Source organism: Arabidopsis lyrata (assembly GCF_000004255.2).
Source record: "Arabidopsis lyrata subsp. lyrata unplaced genomic scaffold ARALYscaffold_7, whole genome shotgun sequence".
NCBI classification, from domain to species: domain Eukaryota; kingdom Viridiplantae; phylum Streptophyta; class Magnoliopsida; order Brassicales; family Brassicaceae; genus Arabidopsis; species Arabidopsis lyrata.
The window spans coordinates 21,027,961-21,043,469 of record NW_003302549.1 but is presented as its reverse complement, the minus strand read 5'-3'; the positions used below and the strand labels follow the sequence as shown (position 1 = coordinate 21,043,469).

The following is a 15,509-nucleotide window of genomic DNA, read 5'->3' as shown; positions in this document are numbered from 1 at the left end:
GAATCCTAGTTGATATAATAGTCCAAAATTTAATTTTAATGTTGAGTGTTCGATCCAAAAGTAGACAGCGAGCTAAAGACATCTTTAAGTATGTTACAAACATTTAATCACACCTTTAAATTAAGGCAATTCAAACAAATGGTTTAGCTACTTATCATATATATCCATGTTCTTCTCCCAAAAACTTCAATGATTGTGTAGCAAACTCAACTATCGTGGTAATATTAGTTGGAACATCACTACTCTATATGACACTCTTCTCTACTAGTATTTGTTACCTCAATGAATGCACATTCTGAAGAGGCACTTGTATCATTTATTTATTCAACATCAAATAAAAAAGAAGAATAATTAACATATATTAACCTCAAAATCTCATGACAATGGAAACGGTTTATTATAATAACAATCATAAGTGTCCCATTCCACGAGCAACCTCAAGCGAGAGCACCTTCCATGTTTCATAAATATTCAGAAAAATTCCAGAGGACCTGAGATTGAGACCGGAGGATCTATCACTAAGCGGCTCGCCTTCCCTTCTAAGTAAAGCTGAGGTAACGTGTTGGCCTCTTTCGCAGTTACGCCTTCTCCAGTCCACAACGTAACATGTGGCCATTCGTTCTTGGAGACTACCGTCTCTCCGTCCACACATCCGACATTGGCAGTTAGAGTTGCCATCTTGTCGTTGTAGATGAGCTCCGTGAGCTCTACGGGTACCTCTCTGTTCAAGTGCTGACCATAGCTGGCTACAGCTGCTACGCCATGGCTTCTCTTGTGGGCAAGCGTCACATGAGACCGTTCAAGTTTTTCCTGTATGGTCTTTTTCTTACCCTCTAGAAAAAATCTCATTGTTGGGTTTGCTACGGCTAACTGATAAGAGAAAACATCTATTATTAACAAAGCCCATACATAACCTTAAGGTCTGATGCATGAGATAAAAGGAAAATATGATGTGTGCCCACTCTGTGACAAATGGGGGCAGGAACAAAAATACGATTTGAGTTTATGAACTTTTAACCTTTAGTTTTCGACGGTTGAAGAGTTCGTGTCTCAATATTCCATTTTTTAATGATAGTTTAAGAATTTGGTTGGTTACCTTTTCAAGAAGACTGTGAACTTGAGTAGCAGGCAAGTTGATGGCAGCGAAAACAATAGACCCATGTTTTGTTTTCTCTGAACTTGGTGGCTTGTATTCACCCTTTGCGATATTTTTTAGCTCTTCTCGCACTAGATGAACCACAGACTCAAATGGAACCTGAAAGTTGCAAACCAGAAAACAAAGATATCATATGCACATCCCTTCTTCCTAAACTCTTTTATCATGTGCTGAAGAAACATTGAAGCAGTTAAAATTCAAGCACAGATTTGTCGCTTTTCATGAGCCATCAAGGACAAAGGATTTTTTACCTGAATAGAATTGAGATACTCAGAATTCACAACTAAAGTATCTCGTAGTTGTTTCTCCCATTTGGTCCATTCTGCTGCATATGTTCCTTTTGTCGACTCGAGTCTACAACAAGAAAAATCAGAAAGAAAGAAAACAGGTCAGAAGAACCCAACCGTAGCTAGAGCTAAAGAGATGAAGTAGAGAACAGCCAGAACAAGAAATGAAAACGTATGTGAGCACTCATGTGTAGGATTTCTCAAGAAACATGATCCAAGTACATCTAATCTAATCACAGGATAAAAAAACTGGTGTCTTCCTTGTTAGTTTTTGCTAAATTATTACTATTGCCCTTCATTTTTTACTGTCAGAACAGACAGTGTTGTTTAAAATATAACACGATGAACAAGTTTTGCCATACGATGCTCAAAATACTTCGGTTTGACATAAATTCAACTTTTCAAGTCATGTAAAAATGCTAGTGTTGGCACCCACCTCCCATGTCTTCTGCTGTGGAGATTAAACAAATTTATGCCCTCCTCAAGAACTGATTTAACAGGATCAGGTAAAGGAGTCCTGTATATGAAAAAAGAAAAGTCAATTAAGTTCTTATAAACCAATTAAATATGAAGTTGCAATTTGTAGCAGTGCTAAGTTCGAGTTTGTTAGCTCGGATGTGATGTCAACAATTTACCTGTCTGATTTCAATAGTGGCATCTTGATGAGGGAGCCAAAGCGCTCAATCAATTCACTCTCAAATTCATTGTGGTTCTGAAAGTAAAAGACAGTTCAATTAAATGTGATATCAAATCATAGATTTACTTAAAACAAAAGTTGTGGTGCATGTGATAATACCTTTCCCTCATAAAGGTGATAAAACATCAATAGCACATAGCCTGCATTTGAAGATTCCTTGTCGAGCTTTCCCTAAAAATATTCATTGCATATGAAAGAAAAGATAGTTTGTTAAGAGATGTAGGGTTGTGATGAAAGTTGGATGATGCAGTTGAAGATAAACTGTATATAAGATGCAACTGTATACCGGATGGTTAACTCGTTGAAGTACCCGGAACATGAATACAGCCAAGGCATCAAGTGAATATGGATTTGTATCGGTTCCTGTGCATTCATAGAGGGCCAAAAGTAGATGTCAAGCAAAAGATCACAAAGAATACAGAGGATGAGGCAAGGCAGTAAAATTGAGAAAACAAAGCAGAACAATACTTTTTTTGTGTGTTGTTAGCGAAGGGTATGCAGAAAATTGAGTATCAACCTTAGATTTAAATATGAATAAAACGGGAACAAATATTTAAATATGAATAAAACGGGAACAAATTCAGTAAAAGATAACTGATCCCTCAACCTTTCATACTCAAAACGTTCACAGGGTTATCATATCAATTAAGGTCAAATATTATGGAACAAATGGAATATGACCATATTAAACAGCACACAAGAAGATTGTTAACTGAAATACATCAAAGAATGGATGCATAGTTACATACCTTCAGAATCAGCAACGATTGGAACTGCAGAAGCCCTAGTTCTTCGACACATGTCTTCAATCTAATAGGGAAATACGAGAATAATATTGAAATTGAGACTTGTTAAAACACAAAATGTGGAAATATATCAGGTCATCGACCTATTATGGATATGGGTATTTTATAAAAAGTGCAAAGATTCTGATAAAAGTCTACTACTAATAAGCCGAAGCCACTATTAAAGGACCCATAGGCCATAGGTAGAGCTATTCCAAATGCTAGCTTACACGAGGAGAGGCAGAGAATCTTATAAGCCTAATACTCAATCCTAATTAATGTGAGGTTGTAACAGATTCTAAACGTAGGATTAATTACTTGTCTCCAGACATCTTCATTTGGAGCATTTTTGTCAGCCAACATAATCGATTGTGGTTTTTTACGACGTTCATCAGCAACCTTTGGCCAATATTTTCCTGTCCAATATATAGAATATTCAATATTGAATGAGATGGCATAGCAAAATTGAGTGACCAGAGCAGTTTTGACCAAAAAAACCCTACATTCTAAAATACCTTTGACAAGATCACCCATCAGAGTATGCACTGGCCTATCATCTCCAAAGCCTCCTGGGGCGTTCAATAACTCCTTGCAAAGTGCAGATTTAGCACATCCAGGAATCCCTGAGAACACATTAAAATTGTAGAAATCAGAGGAAAAAAGATTAAAGGAACGACATATACAGAAAGATATACCACCATTCTCTTTCAAACAATATGTTGCTCACACTTCTAGTCAGAAGTAAAAAACTTGATTTTTGACTAATTTCTTATTATCTGAAATGACTAAAACACTTATCTATAATCTCTTAAAAGCTGGTAACAACTACCATCAATAAGTTCAATATAAGACATTGCCACAAAAATGAAGTAAAATCAACAACTAGAATACATGAAATAATATATAAACAATGCAAATGGAATACCTGGAAAGAATACAATTAACCCCTCATCCTTTTGGACAGCTTCCTTCACAGCTGGCTCAGGAGTAGCTGGTGTCACTCCTTCTTTCTTCACAAGATCGCCTTCTTCATCTAGATCACCGTCCACAATGGCCAAGAAGTCCTCAGTTCTAACTAGGTTCCCAGCAGCCCCTATCAAAATCTGATTCATTGGGCTCCGCTTCGCGTACTGCTCCAAGAATGGCTCAGCTTCACTTAAGTATGTTGATGAAGATAGCTGATCATTCCCACACTTTCTTCTTATGTAAGCAGCCCTGTACATTGTGAAGAGAAGAAGAGATGCTAATCCAGATCAAAAAGCTGAAAAATTATCTAGGCAGTAGGTTACACATTGCTCAGGAAATAAGTTTCAACATAAATATATAAGCTTAGTCTACATGAGTAGAGTAGTGTGATTCTGGTACCATTCATCAAGCATCTTGGTAAGTTCTTTCTGCTTTCCATCTGACGTACCCCAGATTTTCATTTGTCTGGATGCAGAAACAACAATAATGTTAGAAAGAAAAATCAAATTAAAGCTTGATCACGTCAGCTCCTACATAATCAAAAACATAATGAGCATGCAACAACTAGTCTCCCCGTTTTGTTTTACAATGCAATGCAAGTTAATCAAAATCCGGATTACCAAAAACATCACTATAACATTTGACACATCACTCTATATGTATATATTCATAGGGAGAAAGCAGCTCACCTAAGATAGTAGGTTTTGTAAGCTGCTGGCCCTTCTTTAAATAGAATTGATAGGCCATTACGGATCAAAAAGGTTCTCAACTGTAAAAAAAATGAAGATATGTCCAACATCAGGATAATAATGCAACGAAAGAGGTAGGAAATTGCAACAAATTACAAATCCATTTAGCCAGAACACCTTCCTGAGAAAAAATTACCTTGTATGTGAGAAACTTTAATTTGATCATTAAGTTAGCATCACCATCAGCCAAACCATCCTTTTCTCGTTGACCATCATTTTCACTGGCATCTTTGACCGCATTATCAATGCTTTTCAGAGCCATCAGATCCCTCCCTTTGTTTGACTTGAACAAATTAATATCAACAAAGAAACCTGAAAAGAAAAAAGAAGATCACTAACTAATATAGTTAAACGAAAAAAACAGATGGCAATGATCCATAGTATGCTACCACAACAACCAAATCTGAAACGTCCAAGAAAATTTGATTTCCTAACAAAGTTATTTCACATAGACTAGGAACTGTGGAAAGTAGAGACAAAACTATTGAACTCTAGCAAATGAATCAGAAATGGTGCCTAATCATGGATTTTAGAGCAAAGCTAAAGAATAAGAAACAAACAAAATTATTTACCTCGATATAAAGGCCACAAACTAGGCATGTGCCTGAAATACGGTAAAAAATATGGTTCAGTATACAGAAATCAACATTTTCTTAGTTTGACCAAACTGAAAGACATAAGTAACTAGAGACGTCTTTAAAGATAACCTCATCTCTTTTTGGTAACGCCTAAATCCTGAATCGCTGTGCACATGAACAACCAATTTATAAAATAGTTTATCAGGTGATATGTCGTCAGCTCTATGAAAATTATGGTAACATTTGAATGCGGCTGGAAGACGTTTTTCCTTCATCAAGCGTACCATTTCCTATTAAAAAAAAAATTCGGTTGCTCATCAAAAACACATAAATAATGGAAATCTGGTCAATATTACCACATGAAAGGACATTGCAAGTATATATATATATATAACCTATAACTTCAGCGATTCGAAATCAACAAAGACACATATCTCAAGTTACCTGTAATTTACTAGTTGAATAATCAGTAGGCTGAGATTGCAGGAATTTTGTTATAACAGATTTGTCAGCATTTTTCGGATGAGATTCATCTCCAAACCAATCCACGTCACTAGGGCAAAAGCTTGGCCCAACACTCCTTAAAAGTGCTCTCATTTGCTACAGCACCAGAAACAAGGAACTCTAGAATGAGAAATCTTTATCAAGAGATGGCAGCATAAAAATTCCACTTGATAAAGCTTGTCATATTAAATTTCTTTTAGAACCTGTTTCTCGTTAGATCTATGAGCAGCACATATCTCTCTTAGACTGAGTCCCAGATCAAGATTAGCTGAGATATTAAAAGCCAGGGAAATGATTGTTAAAAAATCTACACGGACTTGATAGAGTGGATTATCATGAAAACTAAAGTAAAAATTAAAATATGATACGATAGTGCACCTCCATCACAGGGTGGTGGAGGATGATCTCTCAAGACATTTTCCATATCTCTTGCGCTCTGACTGCTCACGATACGCGCTACAAGGCCAGTGCATACTCTGATGGGTGATCTTGTCAAAGGTATTTTAGAATGTAGGGTTTTTTTTGGTCAAAACTGCTCTGGTCACTCAATTTTGCTATGCCATCTCATTCAATATTGAATATTCTATATATTGGACAGGAAAATATTGGCCAAAGGTTGCTGATGAACATCGTAAAAAACCACAATCGATTATGTTGGCTGACAAAAATGCTCCAAATGAAGATGTCTGGAGACAGGTAATTAATCCTACGTTTAGAATCTGTTACAACCTCACATTAATTAGGATTGAGTATTAGGCTTATAAGATTCTCTGCCTCTCCTCGTGTAAGCTAGCATTTGGAATAGCTCTACCTATGGCCTATGGGTCCTTTAAGAGTGGCTTCGGCTTATTAGTAGTAGACTTTTATCAGAATCTTTGCACTTTTGATAAAATACCCATATCCATAATAGGTCGCTGACCTGATATATTTCCACATTTTGTGTTTTAACAAGTCTCAATTTCAATATTATTCTCGTATTTCCCTATTAGATTGAAGACATGTGTCGAAGAACTAGGGCTTCTGCAGTTCCAATCGTTGCTGATTCTGAAGGTATGTAACTATGCATCCATTCTTTGATGTATTTCAGTTAACAATCTTCTTGTGTGCTGTTTAATATGGTCATATTCCATTTGTTCCATAATATTTGACCTTAATTGATATGATAACCCTGTGAACGTTTTGAGTATGAAAGGTTGAGGGATCAGTTATCTTTTACTGAATTTGTTCCCGTTTTATTCATATTTAAATATTTGTTCCCGTTTTATTCATATTTAAATCTAAGGTTGATACTCAATTTTCTGCATACCCTTCGCTAACAACACACAAAAAAAGTATTGTTCTGCTTTGTTTTCTCAATTTTACTGCCTTGCCTCATCCTCTGTATTCTTTGTGATCTTTTGCTTGACATCTACTTTTGGCCCTCTATGAATGCACAGGAACCGATACAAATCCATATTCACTTGATGCCTTGGCTGTATTCATGTTCCGGGTACTTCAACGAGTTAACCATCCGGTATACAGTTGCATCTTATATACAGTTTATCTTCAACTGCATCATCCAACTTTCATCACAACCCTACATCTCTTAACAAACTATCTTTTCTTTCATATGCAATGAATATTTTTAGGGAAAGCTCGACAAGGAATCTTCAAATGCAGGCTATGTGCTATTGATGTTTTATCACCTTTATGAGGGAAAGGTATTATCACATGCACCACAACTTTTGTTTTAAGTAAATCTATGATTTGATATCACATTTAATTGAACTGTCTTTTACTTTCAGAACCGCAATGAATTTGAGAGTGAATTGATTGAGCGCTTTGGCTCCCTCATCAAGATGCCACTATTGAAATCAGACAGGTAAATTGTTGACATCACATCCGAGCTTACAAACTCGAACTTAGCACTGCTACAAATTGCAACTTCATATTTAATTGGTTTATAAGAACTTAATTGACTTTTCTTTTTTCATATACAGGACTCCTTTACCTGATCCTGTTAAATCAGTTCTTGAGGAGGGCATAAATTTGTTCAATCTCCACAGCAGAAGACATGGGAGGTGGGTGCCAACACTAGCATTTTTACATGACTTGAAAAGTTGAATTTATATCAAACCGAAGTATTTTGAGCATCGTATGGCAAAACTTGTTCATCGTGTTATATTTTAAACAACACTGTCTGTTCTGACAGTAAAAAGTGAAGGGCAATAGTAATAATTTAGCAAAAACTAACAAGGAAGACACCAGTTTTTTTATCCTGTGATTAGATTAGATGTACTTGGATCATGTTTCTTGAGAAATCCTACACATGAGTGCTCACATACGTTTTTATTTCTTGTTCTGGCTGTTCTCTACTTCATCTCTTTAGCTCTAGCTACGGTTGGGTTCTTCTGACCTGTTTTCTTTCTGATTTTTCTTGCTGTAGACTCGAGTCGACAAAAGGAACATATGCAGCAGAATGGACCAAATGGGAGAAACAACTACGAGATACTTTAGTTGTGAATTCTGAGTATCTCAATTCTATTCAGGTAAAAAATCCTTTGTCCTTGATGGCTCATGAAAAGCGACAAATCTGTGCTTGAATTTTAACTGCTTCAATGTTTCTTCAGCACATGATAAAAGAGTTTAGGAAGAAGGGATGTGCATATGATATCTTTGTTTTCTGGTTTGCAACTTTCAGGTTCCATTTGAGTCTGTGGTTCATCTAGTGCGAGAAGAGCTAAAAAATATCGCAAAGGGTGAATACAAGCCACCAAGTTCAGAGAAAACAAAACATGGGTCTATTGTTTTCGCTGCCATCAACTTGCCTGCTACTCAAGTTCACAGTCTTCTTGAAAAGGTAACCAACCAAATTCTTAAACTATCATTAAAAAAATGGAATATTGAGACACGAACTCTTCAACCGTCGAAAACTAAAGGTTAAAAGTTCATAAACTCAAATCGTATTTTTGTTCCTGCCCCCATTTGTCACAGAGTGGGCACACATCATATTTTCCTTTTATCTCATGCATCAGACCTTAAGGTTATGTATGGGCTTTGTTAATAATAGATGTTTTCTCTTATCAGTTAGCCGTAGCAAACCCAACAATGAGATTTTTTCTAGAGGGTAAGAAAAAGACCATACAGGAAAAACTTGAACGGTCTCATGTGACGCTTGCCCACAAGAGAAGCCATGGCGTAGCAGCTGTAGCCAGCTATGGTCAGCACTTGAACAGAGAGGTACCCGTAGAGCTCACGGAGCTCATCTACAACGACAAGATGGCAACTCTAACTGCCAATGTCGGATGTGTGGACGGAGAGACGGTAGTCTCCAAGAACGAATGGCCACATGTTACGTTGTGGACTGGAGAAGGCGTAACTGCGAAAGAGGCCAACACGTTACCTCAGCTTTACTTAGAAGGGAAGGCGAGCCGCTTAGTGATAGATCCTCCGGTCTCAATCTCAGGTCCTCTGGAATTTTTCTGAATACTTATGAAACATGGAAGGTGCTCTCGCTTGAGGTTGCTCGTGGAATGGGACACTTATGATTGTTATTATAATAAACCGTTTCCATTGTCATGAGATTTTGAGGTTAATATATGTTAATTATTCTTCTTTTTTATTTGATGTTGAATAAATAAATGATACAAGTGCCTCTTCAGAATGTGCATTCATTGAGGTAACAAATACTAGTAGAGAAGAGTGTCATATAGAGTAGTGATGTTCCAACTAATATTACCACGATAGTTGAGTTTGCTACACAATCATTGAAGTTTTTGGGAGAAGAACATGGATATATATGATAAGTAGCTAAACCATTTGTTTGAATTGCCTTAATTTAAAGGTGTGATTAAATGTTTGTAACATACTTAAAGATGTCTTTAGCTCGCTGTCTACTTTTGGATCGAACACTCAACATTAAAATTAAATTTTGGACTATTATATCAACTAGGATTCATGAAACACAACCGACCCAAGGCCCAAGGCCCAAGACCAAGAGTATTGACGGTGAAAGAGGGGCATAATTGTAATTTTGGGAGTGTTATTATTTTATGTTAAACCCTAACTTTTGTTTCGATTCAACGCTATAAATAAACGACTCTCATTGCTAATTCCATAGATCGATCTTTATTCACCCTAGCCGCTACACTCTTTCCTGCAGATATCTTTGAGGTAAAGCGTTTTCGAACCCTTAAATCGTTTTGTTTCCTTTTCCTCTGCTGAAACTATTTCGATCCTTGTCTCTTGTTTGTTGTTATTCTTTACATGTATCTCCGACTGGATTCGATGCTCTTTGTGATTTATCGTTTTGTATATTCTGTTCTGTGTGTTTTAGATTTTGTCGATTGCGAATATCAACTTTTCTACACGATATTTTGTTCTTGAAACTATTTTTCCGATTCTGATTGATCTTGTTTTGAGATTTTAAATTGTTTCTATTGATTGCTTGTTTTGATCTATCCGAGTGAATTTGTTGATTTGAATTGTGATTGGGTAATTCGAGAGCAGCATAACAAATCCAGTGTTTCCTTGTTCTTGTTTTCAAGTAAGGGTAATTCTCGGATTGTGTGCTGTAGATTCTCTTGAAATTACTGATTTGTTTGAATTTAGCTCGCTTAGCTCAGATGACAGAGCACCACAATCTTTTTTGTGGTAGAAATCGGTTTGACTCCGATAGTAGCTTTTACAATGATATTTTTTGTGATAAATGTGAATATCATTCTGATTATATATGTCATTGGCCACGTCCAGCAGAACCGATCTAAACCGAGGGAACACAAAAACCCTAATCTTCAATCGGATAACCCGATCGAAGCCGTCTTCCCACGAAGCTGTAGACACTTGCCGGAACAGGACCACCGGTGAGCCAGGAAGACGAGATCGAACGGAGAAGACGACACAGGACCATCGCCATCCCGCCACCGTAGAGCTGTGAAGAGAAGGAAGAAGAAACCAAGCTAACCGTTGGGAGACCACGGCTCAGTCGTGAGAGAGGTAAAACAGTAGGGAGTAGACGTAGATAAACGGCGACGGTGGCATAGCTTTGCCTTACCTGCCGTAGACCTCCCCCGCCAAACCGCCGGCCGTGACAAAGCCTCCTGCGTCTCCAATCGTCTAGATCTAACCGCCGACCTTACTCGTTCTTTGCCAATAAACCTCCTTCTTCACTCCGCGTCGCCACATCTCCGGTAGAGCTCTAACCGGAGCGTCCCGCGGAAGCTTCTCCTCTCCACAAACTCCCTTGATTTTGATTTGGTGACCTCACCGGTAAAATGCAAAGGACTACGGATGACGCGCCATGGACCATGGGTTCCTCATCAATGCCGGAATCGCCGAAGAAACCCTTCACTCGGTGCACGCGGTTGTTATCAGAAGAAGAAGAGGAGGAGAGAGGAGAGAGACGCGAGTGGGACTCACGCACTCTTCTCTTAGTCATGGAGTGTTGAAATTAATAATCCGTGATTTTAAAGCATAAAGTTTCAATGTTTAAAGAAACAAATTCAAACTCGTTTCCAGATAATCAAAACTCCATAGTCATATCACTGCACGACAAACTAATACATTGTGAACGAAGCAATCAAAACCCAGAAAGTGCAGATCTTGGAGAGAGTCATATCATATAAGAGAGGATTTAAAATTTGACAATCGTTAAATCCCGATGTATATACCCAGATTGAGGAAAACTCAAAAGAAAGTTGCAAACCTGCTTCTTAGGCATATCTGAAGATAAAAATCTGATAGAGGAGTTAAAACAGAGAGAGCGAGCTAAGGTAAGGTAAGGAGAAGATGATCGGAGAGAAAGATGAATGTTTAAAGCGAAGAGAGTTGTGTGTGGAATTAACGACATCAACACGTGGCTTAACAAGGTGCGAACCACGTAATAACAACGAGAGATGGCGGCGACCAAGTTAGTTCGACGTGCTTGCTGAGTCACCAACAAGCTGTGAAACCGGCGGGACGACGACGGAGTTAGTGGAAGTGTTATGGTGCGAGAAAGACCACTGTAACAAACAAAAAATCTACAACAAAATTTACGAAAACACCCAGTGGCTTAGGAGGCCTATATCTAGGGGCTAGGGCTGTTAATCTGGGCTATTTTACCCAGCCCAATTCCAGACCATCAGAAACTTGTCCACCAAAAACTCAGCCCACACAAAAACCCATTGGCAAACTTGGCTATTCTCGACCAAATTTAGGAATAAATAATTTTAAATGCAAAATCAAAACCATCAATTCCACATAAAAAAATACTATCAAAAGCCGATTTAAATTGTGGAGCCATTGATCATCTGTTAATTTGAAAACCTTCAATCAGTGTAGACAATATTACTCTTAATAAGAAGATTCAGAACATGTGATTTTAATTGAAATTGTTTCTCACTTAATTGGGTGTCTCAGAAACATACCTTTCCAAAGCTTGATCTTATAGTTTCTAAGGCCACTGTAACTAGAAAAGTGTATAAGAAGAGCGAACCTATCTAGAAGGCAGTAAACGGGCAGTCCAACCTTCAATCTCCTTGACACCAACATCAAAACGTGGGCTGATGACACCACACTTGTTCAACCTTCCATTTAACTCAACAACGATCTTGCCAGATCTGTGGTCATCGACATACTCAAACTCGCCGATGTAACCTGCATTTGATTGGTAACCACACAGTTTTAGGAACAACACCTAGGGATCTCCAGGAATCTCTATATATAAAAACTAGTGGGAAAAAATCATACCGTGCTTCTGCATGACAATCAGAAACTTGATAATCACTTTTGAGGAAGGCCTGATCATGACCTGCCTCTTGCCTCGTTTCTCAGCATTGTACATGCTCTTGAGAGCATCGTTAAGAACACTGATTCTCACCATCTGTGCATATCTTAATTGCTTGCAGTCACATTGATATTGGATTGATAAACCTGATATACTATAATGACATGTGTATTAGGGATTGATACTTGTTAGACAGAGAAATCCTATTATCACGGATGCCGTAAATGCAGAAGTAGAAAAACTCCTGAAGATCGGTTCAATCTCCGAAGCAAGATATCCAGACTGGTTAGCAAATCCTGTCGTGGTTAAAAAGAAGAACGGCAAGTGGAGAGTTTGCGTCGACTTCACCGATCTTAACAAAGCTTGTCCCAAAGACAGTTTTCCGCTCCCATATATCGATCGTTTAGTAGAAGCAACTGCAGGAAATAAGTTGCTATCGTTCATGGATGCTTTTGCGGGATACAACCAGATTCTCATGCATCCTGACGACCGCGAGAAGACAGCCTTCATCACAGACCGAGGTATCTACTGCTACAAAGTCATGCCCTTCGGACTCAAGAACGCTGGCGCAACGTATCAACGGCTCGTCAACAGGATGTTCTCCGAGCAGCCCGGGAAAACGATGGAAGTTTACATCGATGACATGCTAGTCAAATTCCTTGAAGAAAACGATCACATAGCCCATCTACGCGACTGTTTTCACCAGCTCAACAAGCACAACATGAAGCTCAACCCGGCAAAATGTCGTTTCGCGGTAAAGTCGGGTGAATTCTTGGGATACCTCGTAACTCACCGAGGCATCAAAGCAAACCCGAAGCAAATCGATGCTCTACTGAACATGCCCTCACCACAGAACAAGCGCGAAGTCCAACGTCTCACCGGGAGAGTCGCAGCCTTGAACCGATTTATCTCGCGGTCCACTGACAAATGCCTGGCTTTCTACGATACTCTGCGCGGAAATAAGAAATTCGAATGGACTGATCGTTGTGAAGAAGCTTTCCAGGAGCTGAAGAAGTATCTGGCTAATCCACCGGTTTTGGCAAAACCAGTCCCGGGCGAGCCATTATTTCTGTACATTGCAGTCTCTGATACAGCAATAAGTGGAGTCATAGTCAGGGAAGACAGAGGAGAGCAGAAGCCGATATTTTATGTCTCGCAAACTTTCACCAACGCGGAAACACGCTACCCGCAAACTGAAAAGCTCGCCCTTGCCGTAGTAATGTCAGCTCAAAAGCTACGGCCATACTTCCAGTCTCACTCAATTGTCGTCATGGCGCCCGTATCACTCCGAACTATCCTGCATAGTCCGAGCCAATTGGGATGCCTGGCCAAGTGGGCAGTAGAACTCAGCGAGTATGACATCGAATACAGGAACAAAACATGCGCGAAATCTCAAGTCCTGGCCGATTTTATCATCGAGCTGCCAACAGAGAACGCCCGAGAAGAGTAACCCAACGCTGTTTGGATCCTCCACGTCGATGGCTCATCCTCAAAACAAGGTTCTGGCGTCGGAATCCGCCTAGCATCACCAGAGGGTGAAATCCTAGAACAATCCTTTTGGTTAAATTTCGACGCGACTAATAACGTGGCTGAGTATGAAGCGCTAATAGCAGGACTTAAGCTAGCTCGGAGACTTAAGATCAACAAGCTGCGAGCCTTTTGCGACTCCCAGCTTGTGGCTAATCAATTCAATGGAGAATACGCGGCTCGCGATAAACGAATGGAAGCGTATCTTGCTCTCACGCAAGACTTAGCGAAACAGTTCGGAGAGTTCGAGTTAACCAGAATCCCACGAGGTGAGAACACATCGGCCGATGCCTTAGCGGCTCTAGCTTCAACCTCTGACCCAAATCTGAAGAGAATCATACCGGTTGAGTTCATCGAAAAGCCGAGCATTGAAGATAATAGCAAGGATCAAGTTCTAACAGCTCGGGAGACAGAAGAACCAGAAGAAATGGACATCGAACTGCTAAACCAGCAAACTATGGACACAACTAAGCCCGAATATGGAAGCGACGCCAAATGGATCGGAGCCATCTAAAGCTACATAGCCGATGGAGAAGTTCCTACTAAAAAATGGGCAGCTCGGAAGCTTAAAGCAAAAGCGGCTCGGTATACTCTGATCGACGGAGAACTATTTAAATGGCGATTTTCCGGTCCCCTCCTTATCTGTGTCGAAGGAAATGAAGCTCGGAGAGTCATGGAAAAAGTACACGGCGGATCTTGCGGAAACCATTCTGGCAGGAGAGCCCTAGCTATAAAGATCAAACGCCACGGATATTTTTGGCCGACAATGGTCAAAGACTGCGAGAAGTTTTCTCAACGGTGTGACAAATGCCAGAGGCACGCACCAACCATTCATCACCCCGCCGAGCTCCTCTCTTCCATCACTTCTCCTTATCCATTCATGCGATGGTCCACGGACATCATTGGACCTCTACACAACTCCAAGCAGAAGAAACTCGTCCTCGTACTGACAGACTACTTCTCCAAATGGATTGAGGCGGACTCCTACGCCAGCATTAAAGACGCGCAGGTCGAGAGCTTCGTCTGGAAGAACATCATACGCCGCCACGGGATACCTTACGAGATCGTTACAGACAACGGATCGCAGTTTATTTCGGCTCGGTTCGAAGGATTCTGCGAGAAATGGGGAATTCGCCTCAGCAAATCTACGCCTTGGTACCCTCAGGGAAACGGACAGGCCGAAGCGGCAAACGAGACGATTCTCGACGGAATAAAAAAGCGCCTCGACGCGAAGAAAGGCCGCTGGGCCGACGAATTGGAAGGAGTATTATGGTCGCACAGAACCACGCTGCGGCAGGCCACGGGAGAAACGCCTTTCGCCCTTGTCTACGGTGCGGAGTGTGTGATTCCCACCGAAGCCGAGATCCCGGGACTAAGAAGACGTTTTCTCCCCGAGCAGGAAAATTCCAACACTCAGATGATGCTGGACGAGCTGGACTTAATCGACGAAAGAAGAGATTCGGCTTTGATCCGTATGCAGAACTATCAGAATGCAACGGCTCGGTACTACAATTC

At 39.8% G+C, this 15,509-nt stretch overlaps 4 protein-coding genes across 4 annotated transcripts; 2 read left to right on the top strand and 2 right to left on the bottom strand.

Moving 5' to 3' along the window:
* Positions 1–296: 296 nt before the first annotated feature.
* LOC9306660 (tRNA ligase 1) lies at positions 297–6,181 on the bottom strand. Its single transcript, XM_002868509.2, has 19 exons — positions 6,101–6,181; positions 5,926–5,990; positions 5,663–5,818; positions 5,348–5,508; positions 5,213–5,244; positions 4,777–4,952; positions 4,581–4,660; positions 4,291–4,356; positions 3,851–4,140; positions 3,441–3,548; positions 3,244–3,341; positions 2,890–2,950; positions 2,427–2,503; positions 2,240–2,311; positions 2,079–2,155; positions 1,880–1,960; positions 1,408–1,510; positions 1,097–1,255; positions 297–870 (listed from the first exon to the last, which is right to left on the bottom strand). The coding sequence occupies exons 1-19, from the start codon at positions 6,144–6,146 to the stop codon at positions 472–474; spliced, it is 2,307 nt and encodes a 768-aa protein (XP_002868555.1). The 5' UTR covers positions 6,147–6,181; the 3' UTR covers positions 297–471.
* A 7-nt stretch (positions 6,182–6,188) lies between these two features.
* Positions 6,189–9,362, top strand: LOC9304627 (tRNA ligase 1). The gene is made up of 9 exons (XM_021017423.1): positions 6,189–6,220; positions 6,321–6,418; positions 6,712–6,772; positions 7,159–7,235; positions 7,351–7,422; positions 7,507–7,583; positions 7,702–7,782; positions 8,148–8,250; positions 8,403–9,362. Exons 1-9 carry the CDS (start codon positions 6,202–6,204, stop codon positions 8,643–8,645), a joined length of 831 nt encoding a protein of 276 aa, XP_020873082.1. The 5' UTR covers positions 6,189–6,201; the 3' UTR covers positions 8,646–9,362.
* LOC110226556 (tRNA ligase 1-like) lies at positions 8,810–9,249 on the top strand. The gene is made up of 2 exons (XM_021018498.1): positions 8,810–9,154; positions 9,208–9,249. The coding sequence occupies exons 1-2, from the start codon at positions 8,810–8,812 to the stop codon at positions 9,247–9,249; spliced, it is 387 nt and encodes a 128-aa protein (XP_020874157.1).
* A 2,814-nt stretch (positions 9,363–12,176) lies between the features above and the next one.
* On the bottom strand, positions 12,177–12,563 carry LOC9306659 (40S ribosomal protein S15a-1). The gene is made up of 2 exons (XM_002868507.1): positions 12,431–12,563; positions 12,177–12,337 (listed from the first exon to the last, which is right to left on the bottom strand). Exons 1-2 carry the CDS (start codon positions 12,561–12,563, stop codon positions 12,177–12,179), a joined length of 294 nt encoding a protein of 97 aa, XP_002868553.1.
* Between the last annotated feature and the right edge of the window lie 2,946 nt (positions 12,564–15,509).

Coding starts and splice junctions, on each gene's coding strand:
- LOC110226556 (XM_021018498.1), top strand. CDS start 8,810: ATGAGATTTTTTCTAGAGGGTAAGAAAAAGACCATACAGGAAAAACTT. Junction 9,155..9,207: donor GCTTAGTGATAGATCCTCCG/GTCTCAATCTCA, acceptor GAAACATGGAAG/GTGCTCTCGCTTGAGGTTGC.
- LOC9306659 (XM_002868507.1), bottom strand. CDS start 12,563: ATGGTGAGAATCAGTGTTCTTAACGATGCTCTCAAGAGCATGTACAAT. Junction 12,338..12,430: donor GATTGTCATGCAGAAGCACG/GTATGATTTTTT, acceptor AATCAAATGCAG/GTTACATCGGCGAGTTTGAG.
- LOC9304627 (XM_021017423.1), top strand. Junction 7,783..8,147: donor CACAGCAGAAGACATGGGAG/GTGGGTGCCAAC, acceptor TTCTTGCTGTAG/ACTCGAGTCGACAAAAGGAA. Junction 8,251..8,402: donor AGTATCTCAATTCTATTCAG/GTAAAAAATCCT, acceptor TGCAACTTTCAG/GTTCCATTTGAGTCTGTGGT.
- LOC9306660 (XM_002868509.2), bottom strand. CDS start 6,146: ATGGAAAATGTCTTGAGAGATCATCCTCCACCACCCTGTGATGGAG. Junction 5,509..5,662: donor ATTCAACTAGTAAATTACAG/GTAACTTGAGAT, acceptor TTTTTTTAATAG/GAAATGGTACGCTTGATGAA. Junction 4,357..4,580: donor TACAAAACCTACTATCTTAG/GTGAGCTGCTTT, acceptor TTCTGCATCCAG/ACAAATGAAAATCTGGGGTA.